This window comes from Parambassis ranga, chromosome 22 (genome assembly GCF_900634625.1).
Source record: "Parambassis ranga chromosome 22, fParRan2.1, whole genome shotgun sequence".
Lineage (NCBI taxonomy): Eukaryota > Metazoa > Chordata > Actinopteri > Ambassidae > Parambassis > Parambassis ranga.
Window position 1 is genome coordinate 10,963,919 of NC_041042.1, and position 11,520 is coordinate 10,975,438.

At 43.0% G+C, this 11,520-nt stretch overlaps 1 protein-coding gene across 1 annotated transcript in view; it reads left to right on the plus strand.

Annotated features, from left to right (window-relative positions):
- LOC114427786 (uncharacterized) overlaps positions 1-11,520 on the plus strand; it is a 29,959-nt gene that overhangs the window by 18,263 nt on the left and 176 nt on the right. Inside the window, exons 75-122 of the mRNA XM_028396003.1 lie at positions 88-264; positions 408-616; positions 723-817; positions 929-954; positions 1,101-1,122; positions 1,217-1,244; positions 1,348-1,432; positions 1,553-1,699; positions 1,790-2,001; positions 2,103-2,206; positions 2,291-2,409; positions 2,504-2,671; positions 2,803-3,002; positions 3,101-3,213; positions 3,378-3,484; positions 3,618-3,794; positions 3,938-4,146; positions 4,253-4,347; positions 4,459-4,484; positions 4,631-4,652; positions 4,747-4,774; positions 4,878-4,962; positions 5,083-5,229; positions 5,320-5,531; positions 5,633-5,736; positions 5,821-5,939; positions 6,034-6,201; positions 6,333-6,532; positions 6,631-6,743; positions 6,909-7,015; positions 7,149-7,325; positions 7,469-7,677; positions 7,784-7,878; positions 7,990-8,015; positions 8,162-8,183; positions 8,278-8,305; positions 8,409-8,493; positions 8,614-8,760; positions 8,851-9,062; positions 9,164-9,267; positions 9,352-9,470; positions 9,565-9,732; positions 9,864-10,063; positions 10,162-10,274; positions 10,439-10,545; positions 10,679-10,855; positions 10,999-11,207; positions 11,314-11,408. Coding sequence (XP_028251804.1) covers positions 88-264; positions 408-616; positions 723-817; positions 929-954; positions 1,101-1,122; positions 1,217-1,244; positions 1,348-1,432; positions 1,553-1,699; positions 1,790-2,001; positions 2,103-2,206; positions 2,291-2,409; positions 2,504-2,671; positions 2,803-3,002; positions 3,101-3,213; positions 3,378-3,484; positions 3,618-3,794; positions 3,938-4,146; positions 4,253-4,347; positions 4,459-4,484; positions 4,631-4,652; positions 4,747-4,774; positions 4,878-4,962; positions 5,083-5,229; positions 5,320-5,531; positions 5,633-5,736; positions 5,821-5,939; positions 6,034-6,201; positions 6,333-6,532; positions 6,631-6,743; positions 6,909-7,015; positions 7,149-7,325; positions 7,469-7,677; positions 7,784-7,878; positions 7,990-8,015; positions 8,162-8,183; positions 8,278-8,305; positions 8,409-8,493; positions 8,614-8,760; positions 8,851-9,062; positions 9,164-9,267; positions 9,352-9,470; positions 9,565-9,732; positions 9,864-10,063; positions 10,162-10,274; positions 10,439-10,545; positions 10,679-10,855; positions 10,999-11,207; positions 11,314-11,408 — 5,917 coding nt within the window. The remainder of the gene's footprint in view (positions 1-87; positions 265-407; positions 617-722; positions 818-928; positions 955-1,100; positions 1,123-1,216; positions 1,245-1,347; positions 1,433-1,552; positions 1,700-1,789; positions 2,002-2,102; positions 2,207-2,290; positions 2,410-2,503; positions 2,672-2,802; positions 3,003-3,100; positions 3,214-3,377; positions 3,485-3,617; positions 3,795-3,937; positions 4,147-4,252; positions 4,348-4,458; positions 4,485-4,630; positions 4,653-4,746; positions 4,775-4,877; positions 4,963-5,082; positions 5,230-5,319; positions 5,532-5,632; positions 5,737-5,820; positions 5,940-6,033; positions 6,202-6,332; positions 6,533-6,630; positions 6,744-6,908; positions 7,016-7,148; positions 7,326-7,468; positions 7,678-7,783; positions 7,879-7,989; positions 8,016-8,161; positions 8,184-8,277; positions 8,306-8,408; positions 8,494-8,613; positions 8,761-8,850; positions 9,063-9,163; positions 9,268-9,351; positions 9,471-9,564; positions 9,733-9,863; positions 10,064-10,161; positions 10,275-10,438; positions 10,546-10,678; positions 10,856-10,998; positions 11,208-11,313; positions 11,409-11,520) is intronic.

The window sequence follows — 11,520 nt, forward strand, 5'->3', positions numbered from 1 at the left end:
CATGACGTTCAGAATTCAGAATATCCATTTATTGGGACGGCTCAACAAGAAAAGCATTTCACACATCTTCCTTGTTTGCATCATCAGGTGGCAGCTGTGGACAGTCTTTCACCACAGCAGAAGGCTGAGCTCATCCTGGATCCAGACAGTGGTGCTTTAGAGAATGAGACCACCATAAGGGTGGTGTTCACGAGCCTGACACAGTCTGGTGATGAGGAGCAGCTTAATCAGTTCTTCCAGGGTTTTACAAACATCATCAAGCAGGTGAATGCTTAACGTTGATGCTGCCAGTTTTTCCTCTATAAAGGTCTTTGACAAACAGGCCAGGTCAACATTACCCTTTTAGACATTTTTCAAAAAAAGTAACATGTCCTACTGATCTACAACACGAATCCCTGTGCTTCCAGGAGAACATCACTTACATCAAAAATCCAAGAGTCCGGGACACCATCCTGAACCTGACCTTGACAGCCCTTGCTCCAGATTTTGAAGACTTTGAGCCTGAAGACTTTCAGCTGTGGTTCCAAGTGTATTTGGTTCCTGTGATGGCCAGCCTTCATCCTGAGAGCTTGCGGGTGATTCCCAGAAACATCAGCTGTGCATCCTACACTGCTGTGTAAGAAAACATATTTTCAGGAGTCTGCTGTCAGATAGTTTAGGTTTGCCTAATATCAAACAATGTCCTCCAAAAAACTCACAGTAATTTCGTTTTTCTTCCTCAGACTCACTGGTCTTCTTCAAAGTTTGAAATCCCTGCCACCAATCATTTCACAGGGTGTGATATCAAGCGCAGAATCACTCAAGGAGACATTCACACGTAAGCCGCAAAATAACCTGCTGAAAAACTTTTTCAAAGAACCCCAGTATCTCACTGCATTGAGAACTCTATTAATGATATTCCTTCACTTTATGTTTGTTTTTAAAACAGGCTGTCTGGTACCAGTTTCCCTCACGGTGAGTTCATTTTCTGTGGGCCTTTTAGATGGATTAGACACTATTTGATCAAAATTTGGCAAATTGTCTCTGTAGTGGAGCTTCAATCACAGTATTTTGACTAGCTTTTTCCACTGAACTAAAAACTCTGTTTTATTTGTCTCCAGTGTGAGAAGAGCCCAGTCGATGGTAAGTCTTCACAGTACCAGACATTTTACTTACGTGAAGTAATAGCATTTAGATGCACCAATATTAAATGCTGGAATATTTTTTGCTTTTACAGAGAACCTCATTTGTGCTGGAGTCGATGGGTGGGTGGCTCTATTCTTTCCGATGCTGAGTTTACATAGTAGAGTTAGTTTTGCACCTTGTATCTAAAGTGTTAATGGATTTTTTGTCCATTATTTTCCCAAGATCACAACTGGCAAATGTCATATCAAACAACAGTTCCTCTACAGTCCTGTGCAGTTTTACCATCACGGAGCATGCCTGTTCTTCGGTAAGATACTTTTATGCAGGCTATGAATCCCAGAATGAGATTTGGCTTTTGTTGCGTTACAATTCTAGGACAAAACTCCATAAGATCTGACAGTTTTGCTATTTGTTGTCTTTTTCCAAGGCTACAAATCTCACACACAGCAACTTGGCCACACTGATGAAATGTGCTCTGGAAAGTCAAACCACATATCCAGTAGAGGTCTGGAAGCTTTTCTTCCAAAAAGCCTCTCCTGCACTAGACCAGGCTCTTGAGACATTTGCCACCACGGTAACCCCAGTCCGCAGTTTCACAATATAAGTCTTTTCAGCCCGTTAATTCTGTATCCAACCCAAATGTTTGTGCTTTTGCCAATTCCAGGCCCCCAACATCAGCAGCAAAACCATGTCACATGCTCTTGAGGCTCTTGGAGAACTGAGGATTGCCAGCTTCAACCAGTCACAACTGCAGGATGAGAATTTTATCCGCAGCTGGTTCCAGACAAAGATGCGTCCATTTTTGGCCTCCCCATCCTCCAATTTCCTGATCTGCCTCAGCTCCAACAATTTCAGCTGCCAGACATACCAGATTGTGTAAGTAAATTTGTACTATATAGCTTGGCTGTCAATATGTCTGCATGGAAACCTGCATTATTTGGCAGCATAGATGTTAAAAAGCTTCTTGTCTGTAACAGCATTCAGGCATTCAGCAGCCAAAGGGCGTTCATGGACAGAGATGGACGGCAAGCAGTCTTCACTCATTTCATCAAACCATTCCTGTCAAGAAATGACTCCTCAGGTAACTACGGCACTTAGGCTCAGTTTGGTAATGTCTTGAGTGGTAGTAATACCTTGCTGGTGGCTCTTTCCCTCTTGTTCGCAGATCCGGGCTGTGTCTCATCTACCAGAGACAGTAAAGAGTGGCTAAGGGCTAACTTTGGTAACTTCTCTGACTTTGCAAAGCTGCAGGACCTGCAAGCACTCAATCCCAAATTCTCCAGTGTGAGTGTCCACAGCAGTTGTAGAGTTTTCCTTCCTAGATGAAAACCTTTATCCACGGTTTGCAGTTTGTCTTCATATTGATTTCCTTTTCTAGGTGGAACTGCTGTCAGAACTCACGCCTTCACAGGTGGCACAGTTGATACTGAGCTCAGGCGCCTTGAATGACACAGACCTAATCGATGGTGTCTTTGATCGCCTTGAGGACGGCAATGCTCTGGAAAACATGGATCAATTCCTGACGCAACTGACAGCAAATGAAACTGTAAGCTACTCATCAAAGAGCAGGGGCAGAAGGACAATCCTGGTCTCGCTCCTTGAATTAATGCAAAGTCATTTCTTGCATCCTTTCTGGTAACCTGTGGGGTTTGCTTGAAACGTGTTGTAAATTGACAGGTCCCAGATTTCCAACCTGCGGTGAGAGACCATATGATGAATAGGACCTTCATCATCATCAGTCCGTATTTCTCTGGCTTCAACAAAGATGACTTCTATGACTGGTTCCACGTGAAACTGGTTCTCATCCTTGCAAGTTTCAGTCCAACAATGTTCAAGAATGCAACGTCAGAAATAAACTGCACAAACTACCACATCGTGTGAGTAGCATTTTAGAACTGAGCTATATTTTGGTATACCAAAGTACAAAAATGCTCACGAGGCAGTGCGTGAAAATGTTTTGTTCCAACCGTTGCAGTGTCAGAGGGATGGGCAAAGTCTTCAATGCAATGCCATCACATAGACAACAAGGAATCGCAGATGCTATGCTGGGCTACCTGAGAAAATCTGCCAGTGTCATCAACACACCAGGTAGAGCTGACAAAATATACTGCTCAACATTGTTCTTTGTGTGTATTTATCCAGGCACGTTAAAGTGTAAAAAACAAATTTGAGTACCGGTGTTGAGAAAACAAATGTTGCTGAAAAATGTTTGCTAAAATGTATCCTTGTTAATATCTGTTATCATGTCACAGTTTGTAGGCAGGGAATTGCCAATAATGCCAGCTGGCTGGAAGCAAATTTGGGTCCATTTTCCCAGTACACAACATACTCAGTCCTCAAGCACTTCAACATATCTGGGGTAAGTGTGGAGACGTTACATGAACAGTCCTCCTTGAGAAATGCAGCATGACGTTCAGAATTCAGAATATCCATTTATTGGGACGGCTCAACAAGAAAAGCATTTCACACATCTTCCTTGTTTGCATCATCAGGTGGCAGCTGTGGACAGTCTTTCACCACAGCAGAAGGCTGAGCTCATCCTGGATCCAGACAGTGGTGCTTTAGAGAATGAGACCACCATAAGGGTGGTGTTCACGAGCCTGACACAGTCTGGTGATGAGGAGCAGCTTAATCAGTTCTTCCAGGGTTTTACAAACATCATCAAGCAGGTGAATGCTTAACGTTGATGCTGCCAGTTTTTCCTCTATAAAGGTCTTTGACAAACAGGCCAGGTCAACATTACCCTTTTAGACATTTTTCAAAAAAAGTAACATGTCCTACTGATCTACAACACGAATCCCTGTGCTTCCAGGAGAACATCACTTACATCAAAAATCCAAGAGTCCGGGACACCATCCTGAACCTGACCTTGACAGCCCTTGCTCCAGATTTTGAAGACTTTGAGCCTGAAGACTTTCAGCTGTGGTTCCAAGTGTATTTGGTTCCTGTGATGGCCAGCCTTCATCCTGAGAGCTTGCGGGTGATTCCCAGAAACATCAGCTGTGCATCCTACACTGCTGTGTAAGAAAACATATTTTCAGGAGTCTGCTGTCAGATAGTTTAGGTTTGCCTAATATCAAACAATGTCCTCCAAAAAACTCACAGTAATTTCGTTTTTCTTCCTCAGACTCACTGGTCTTCTTCAAAGTTTGAAATCCCTGCCACCAATCATTTCACAGGGTGTGATATCAAGCGCAGAATCACTCAAGGAGACATTCACACGTAAGCGGCAAAATAACCTGCTGAAAAACTTTTTCAAAGAACCCCAGTATCTCACTGCATTGAGAACTCTATTAATGATATTCCTTCACTTTATGTTTGTTTTTAAAACAGGCTGTCTGGTACCAGTTTCCCTCACGGTGAGTTCATTTTCTGTGGGCCTTTTAGATGGATTAGACACTATTTGATCAAAATTTGGCAAATTGTCTCTGTAGTGGAGCTTCAATCACAGTATTTTGACTAGCTTTTTCCACTGAACTAAAAACTCTGTTTTATTTGTCTCCAGTGTGAGAAGAGCCCAGTCGATGGTAAGTCTTCACAGTACCAGACATTTTACTTACGTGAAGTAATAGCATTTAGACGCACCAATATTAAATGCTGGAATATTTTTTGCTTTTACAGAGAACCTCATTTGTGCTGGAGTCGATGGGTGGGTGGCTCTATTCTTTCCGATGCTGAGTTTACATAGTAGAGTTAGTTTTGCACCTTGTATCTAAAGTGTTAATGGATTTTTTGTCCATTATTTTCCCAAGATCACAACTGGCAAATGTCATATCAAACAACAGTTCCTCTACAGTCCTGTGCAGTTTTACCATCACGGAGCATGCCTGTTCTTCGGTAAGATACTTTTATGCAGGCTCTGAATCCCAGAATGAGATTTGGCTTTTGTTGCGTTACAATTCTAGGACAAAACTCCATAAGATCTGACAGTTTTGCTATTTGTTGTCTTTTTCCAAGGCTACAAATCTCACACACAGCAACTTGGCCACACTGATGAAATGTGCTCTGGAAAGTCAAACCACATATCCAGTAGAGGTCTGGAAGCTTTTCTTCCAAAAAGCCTCTCCTGCACTAGACCAGGCTCTTGAGACATTTGCCACCACGGTAACCCCAGTCCGCAGTTTCACAATATAAGTCTTTTCAGCCCGTTAATTCTGTATCCAACCCAAATGTTTGTGCTTTTGCCAATTCCAGGCCCCCAACATCAGCAGCAAAACCATGTCACATGCTCTTGAGGCTCTTGGAGAACTGAGGATTGCCAGCTTCAACCAGTCACAACTGCAGGATGAGAATTTTATCCGCAGCTGGTTCCAGACAAAGATGCGTCCATTTTTGGCCTCCCCATCCTCCAATTTCCTGATCTGCCTCAGCTCCAACAATTTCAGCTGCCAGACATACCAGATTGTGTAAGTAAATTTGTACTATATAGCTTGGCTGTCAATATGTCTGCATGGAAACCTGCATTATTTGGCAGCATAGATGTTAAAAAGCTTCTTGTCTGTAACAGCATTCAGGCATTCAGCAGCCAAAGGGCGTTCATGGACAGAGATGGACGGCAAGCAGTCTTCACTCATTTCATCAAACCATTCCTGTCAAGAAATGACTCCTCAGGTAACTACGGCACTTAGGCTCAGTTTGGTAATGTCTTGAGTGGTAGTAATACCTTGCTGGTGGCTCTTTCCCTCTTGTTCGCAGATCCGGGCTGTGTCTCATCTACCAGAGACAGTAAAGAGTGGCTAAGGGCTAACTTTGGTAACTTCTCTGACTTTGCAAAGCTGCAGGACCTGCAAGCACTCAATCCCAAATTCTCCAGTGTGAGTGTCCACAGCAGTTGTAGAGTTTTCCTTCCTAGATGAAAACCTTTATCCACGGTTTGCAGTTTGTCTTCATATTGATTTCCTTTTCTAGGTGGAACTGCTGTCAGAACTCACGCCTTCACAGGTGGCACAGTTGATACTGAGCTCAGGCGCCTTGAATGACACAGACCTAATCGATGGTGTCTTTGATCGCCTTGAGGACGGCAATGCTCTGGAAAACATGGATCAATTCCTGACGCAACTGACAGCAAATGAAACTGTAAGCTACTCATCAAAGAGCAGGGGCAGAAGGACAATCCTGGTCTCGCTCCTTGAATTAATGCAAAGTCATTTCTTGCATCCTTTCTGGTAACCTGTGGGGTTTGCTTGAAACGTGTTGTAAATTGACAGGTCCCAGATTTCCAACCTGCGGTGAGAGACCATATGATGAATAGGACCTTCATCATCATCAGTCCGTATTTCTCTGGCTTCAACAAAGATGACTTCTATGACTGGTTCCACGTGAAACTGGTTCTCATCCTTGCAAGTTTCAGTCCAACAATGTTCAAGAATGCAACGTCAGAAATAAACTGCACAAACTACCACATCGTGTGAGTAGCATTTTAGAACTGAGCTATATTTTGGTATACCAAAGTACAAAAATGCTCACGAGGCAGTGCGTGAAAATGTTTTGTTCCAACCGTTGCAGTGTCAGAGGGATGGGCAAAGTCTTCAATGCAATGCCATCACATAGACAACAAGGAATCGCAGATGCTATGCTGGGCTACCTGAGAAAATCTGCCAGTGTCATCAACACACCAGGTAGAGCTGACAAAATATACTGCTCAACATTGTTCTTTGTGTGTATTTATCCAGGCACGTTAAAGTGTAAAAAACAAATTTGAGTACCGGTGTTGAGGAAAACAAATGTTGCTGAAAAATGTTTGCTAAAATGTATCCTTGTTAATATCTGTTATCATGTCACAGTTTGTAGGCAGGGAATTGCCAATAATGCCAGCTGGCTGGAAGCAAATTTGGGTCCATTTTCCCAGTACACAACATACTCAGTCCTCAAGCACTTCAACATATCTGGGGTAAGTGTGGAGACGTTACATGAACAGTCCTCCTTGAGAAATGCAGCATGACGTTCAGAATTCAGAATATCCATTTATTGGGACGGCTCAACAAGAAAAGCATTTCACACATCTTCCTTGTTTGCATCATCAGGTGGCAGCTGTGGACAGTCTTTCACCACAGCAGAAGGCTGAGCTCATCCTGGATCCAGACAGTGGTGCTTTAGAGAATGAGACCACCATAAGGGTGGTGTTCACGAGCCTGACACAGTCTGGTGATGAGGAGCAGCTTAATCAGTTCTTCCAGGGTTTTACAAACATCATCAAGCAGGTGAATGCTTAACGTTGATGCTGCCAGTTTTTCCTCTATAAAGGTCTTTGACAAACAGGCCAGGTCAACATTACCCTTTTAGACATTTTTCAAAAAAAGTAACATGTCCTACTGATCTACAACACGAATCCCTGTGCTTCCAGGAGAACATCACTTACATCAAAAATCCAAGAGTCCGGGACACCATCCTGAACCTGACCTTGACAGCCCTTGCTCCAGATTTTGAAGACTTTGAGCCTGAAGACTTTCAGCTGTGGTTCCAAGTGTATTTGGTTCCTGTGATGGCCAGCCTTCATCCTGAGAGCTTGCGGGTGATTCCCAGAAACATCAGCTGTGCATCCTACACTGCTGTGTAAGAAAACATATTTTCAGGAGTCTGCTGTCAGATAGTTTAGGTTTGCCTAATATCAAACAATGTCCTCCAAAAAACTCACAGTAATTTCGTTTTTCTTCCTCAGACTCACTGGTCTTCTTCAAAGTTTGAAATCCCTGCCACCAATCATTTCACAGGGTGTGATATCAAGCGCAGAATCACTCAAGGAGACATTCACACGTAAGCGGCAAAATAACCTGCTGAAAAACTTTTTCAAAGAACCCCAGTATCTCACTGCATTGAGAACTCTATTAATGATATTCCTTCACTTTATGTTTGTTTTTAAAACAGGCTGTCTGGTACCAGTTTCCCTCACGGTGAGTTCATTTTCTGTGGGCCTTTTAGATGGATTAGACACTATTTGATCAAAATTTGGCAAATTGTCTCTGTAGTGGAGCTTCAATCACAGTATTTTGACTAGCTTTTTCCACTGAACTAAAAACTCTGTTTTATTTGTCTCCAGTGTGAGAAGAGCCCAGTCGATGGTAAGTCTTCACAGTACCAGACATTTTACTTACGTGAAGTAATAGCATTTAGACGCACCAATATTAAATGCTGGAATATTTTTTGCTTTTACAGAGAACCTCATTTGTGCTGGAGTCGATGGGTGGGTGGCTCTATTCTTTCCGATGCTGAGTTTACATAGTAGAGTTAGTTTTGCACCTTGTATCTAAAGTGTTAATGGATTTTTTGTCCATTATTTTCCCAAGATCACAACTGGCAAATGTCATATCAAACAACAGTTCCTCTACAGTCCTGTGCAGTTTTACCATCACGGAGCATGCCTGTTCTTCGGTAAGATACTTTTATGCAGGCTATGAATCCCAGAATGAGATTTGGCTTTTGTTGCGTTACAATTCTAGGACAAAACTCCATAAGATCTGACAGTTTTGCTATTTGTTGTCTTTTTCCAAGGCTACAAATCTCACACACAGCAACTTGGCCACACTGATGAAATGTGCTCTGGAAAGTCAAACCACATATCCAGTAGAGGTCTGGAAGCTTTTCTTCCAAAAAGCCTCTCCTGCACTAGACCAGGCTCTTGAGACATTTGCCACCACGGTAACCCCAGTCCGCAGTTTCACAATATAAGTCTTTTCAGCCCGTTAATTCTGTATCCAACCCAAATGTTTGTGCTTTTGCCAATTCCAGGCCCCCAACATCAGCAGCAAAACCATGTCACATGCTCTTGAGGCTCTTGGAGAACTGAGGATTGCCAGCTTCAACCAGTCACAACTGCAGGATGAGAATTTTATCCGCAGCTGGTTCCAGACAAAGATGCGTCCATTTTTGGCCTCCCCATCCTCCAATTTCCTGATCTGCCTCAGCTCCAACAATTTCAGCTGCCAGACATACCAGATTGTGTAAGTAAATTTGTACTATATAGCTTGGCTGTCAATATGTCTGCATGGAAACCTGCATTATTTGGCAGCATAGATGTTAAAAAGCTTCTTGTCTGTAACAGCATTCAGGCATTCAGCAGCCAAAGGGCGTTCATGGACAGAGATGGACGGCAAGCAGTCTTCACTCATTTCATCAAACCATTCCTGTCAAGAAATGACTCCTCAGGTAACTACGGCACTTAGGCTCAGTTTGGTAATGTCTTGAGTGGTAGTAATACCTTGCTGGTGGCTCTTTCCCTCTTGTTCGCAGATCCGGGCTGTGTCTCATCTACCAGAGACAGTAAAGAGTGGCTAAGGGCTAACTTTGGTAACTTCTCTGACTTTGCAAAGCTGCAGGACCTGCAAGCACTCAATCCCAAATTCTCCAGTGTGAGTGTCCACAGCAGTTGTAGAGTTTTCCTTCCTAGATGAAAACCTTTATCCACGGTTTGCAGTTTGTCTTCATATTGATTTCCTTTTCTAGGTGGAACTGCTGTCAGAACTCACGCCTTCACAGGTGGCACAGTTGATACTGAGCTCAGGCGCCTTGAATGACACAGACCTAATCGATGGTGTCTTTGATCGCCTTGAGGACGGCAATGCTCTGGAAAACATGGATCAATTCCTGACGCAACTGACAGCAAATGAAACTGTAAGCTACTCATCAAAGAGCAGGGGCAGAAGGACAATCCTGGTCTCGCTCCTTGAATTAATGCAAAGTCATTTCTTGCATCCTTTCTGGTAACCTGTGGGGTTTGCTTGAAACGTGTTGTAAATTGACAGGTCCCAGATTTCCAACCTGCGGTGAGAGACCATATGATGAATAGGACCTTCATCATCATCAGTCCGTATTTCTCTGGCTTCAACAAAGATGACTTCTATGACTGGTTCCACGTGAAACTGGTTCTCATCCTTGCAAGTTTCAGTCCAACAATGTTCAAGAATGCAACGTCAGAAATAAACTGCACAAACTACCACATCGTGTGAGTAGCATTTTAGAACTGAGCTATATTTTGGTATACCAAAGTACAAAAATGCTCACGAGGCAGTGCGTGAAAATGTTTTGTTCCAACCGTTGCAGTGTCAGAGGGATGGGCAAAGTCTTCAATGCAATGCCATCACATAGACAACAAGGAATCGCAGATGCTATGCTGGGCTACCTGAGAAAATCTGCCAGTGTCATCAACACACCAGGTAGAGCTGACAAAATATACTGCTCAACATTGTTCTTTGTGTGTATTTATCCAGGCACGTTAAAGTGTAAAAAACAAATTTGAGTACCGGTGTTGAGAAAACAAATGTTGCTGAAAAATGTTTGCTAAAATGTATCCTTGTTAATATCTGTTATCATGTCACAGTTTGTAGGCAGGGAATTGCCAATAATGCCAGCTGGCTGGAAGCAAATTTGGGTCCATTTTCCCAGTACACAACATACTCAGTCCTCAAGCACTTCAACATATCTGGGGTAAGTGTGGAGACGTTACATGAACAGTCCTCCTTGAGAAATGCAGCATGACGTTCAGAATTCAGAATATCCATTTATTGGGACGGCTCAACAAGAAAAGCATTTCACACATCTTCCTTGTTTGCATCATCAGGTGGCAGCTGTGGACAGTCTTTCACCACAGCAGAAGGCTGAGCTCATCCTGGATCCAGACAGTGGTGCTTTAGAGAATGAGACCACCATAAGGGTGGTGTTCACGAGCCTGACACAGTCTGGTGATGAGGAGCAGCTTAATCAGTTCTTCCAGGGTTTTACAAACATCATCAAGCAGGTGAATGCTTAACGTTGATGCTGCCAGTTTTTCCTCTATAAAGGTCTTTGACAAACAGGCCAGGTCAACATTACCCTTTTAGACATTTTTCAAAAAAAGTAACATGTCCTACTGATCTACAACACGAATCCCTGTGCTTCCAGGAGAACATCACTTACATCAAAAATCCAAGAGTCCGGGACACCATCCTGAACCTGACCTTGACAGCCCTTGCTCCAGATTTTGAAGACTTTGAGCCTGAAGACTTTCAGCTGTGGTTCCAAGTGTATTTGGTTCCTGTGATGGCCAGCCTTCATCCTGAGAGCTTGCGGGTGATTCCCAGAAACATCAGCTGTGCATCCTACACTGCTGTGTAAGAAAACATATTTTCAGGAGTCTGCTGTCAGATAGTTTAGGTTTGCCTAATATCAAACAATGTCCTCCAAAAAACTCACAGTAATTTCGTTTTTCTTCCTCAGACTCACTGGTCTTCTTCAAAGTTTGAAATCCCTACCACCAATCATTTCACAGGGTGTGATATCAAGCGCAGAATCACTCAAGGAGACATTCACACGTAAGCGGCAAAATAACCTGCTGAAAAACTTTTTCAAAGAACCCCAGTATCTCACTGCATTGAGAACTCTATTAATGATATTCCTTCACTTTATGTTTGTTTTTAAAACAGG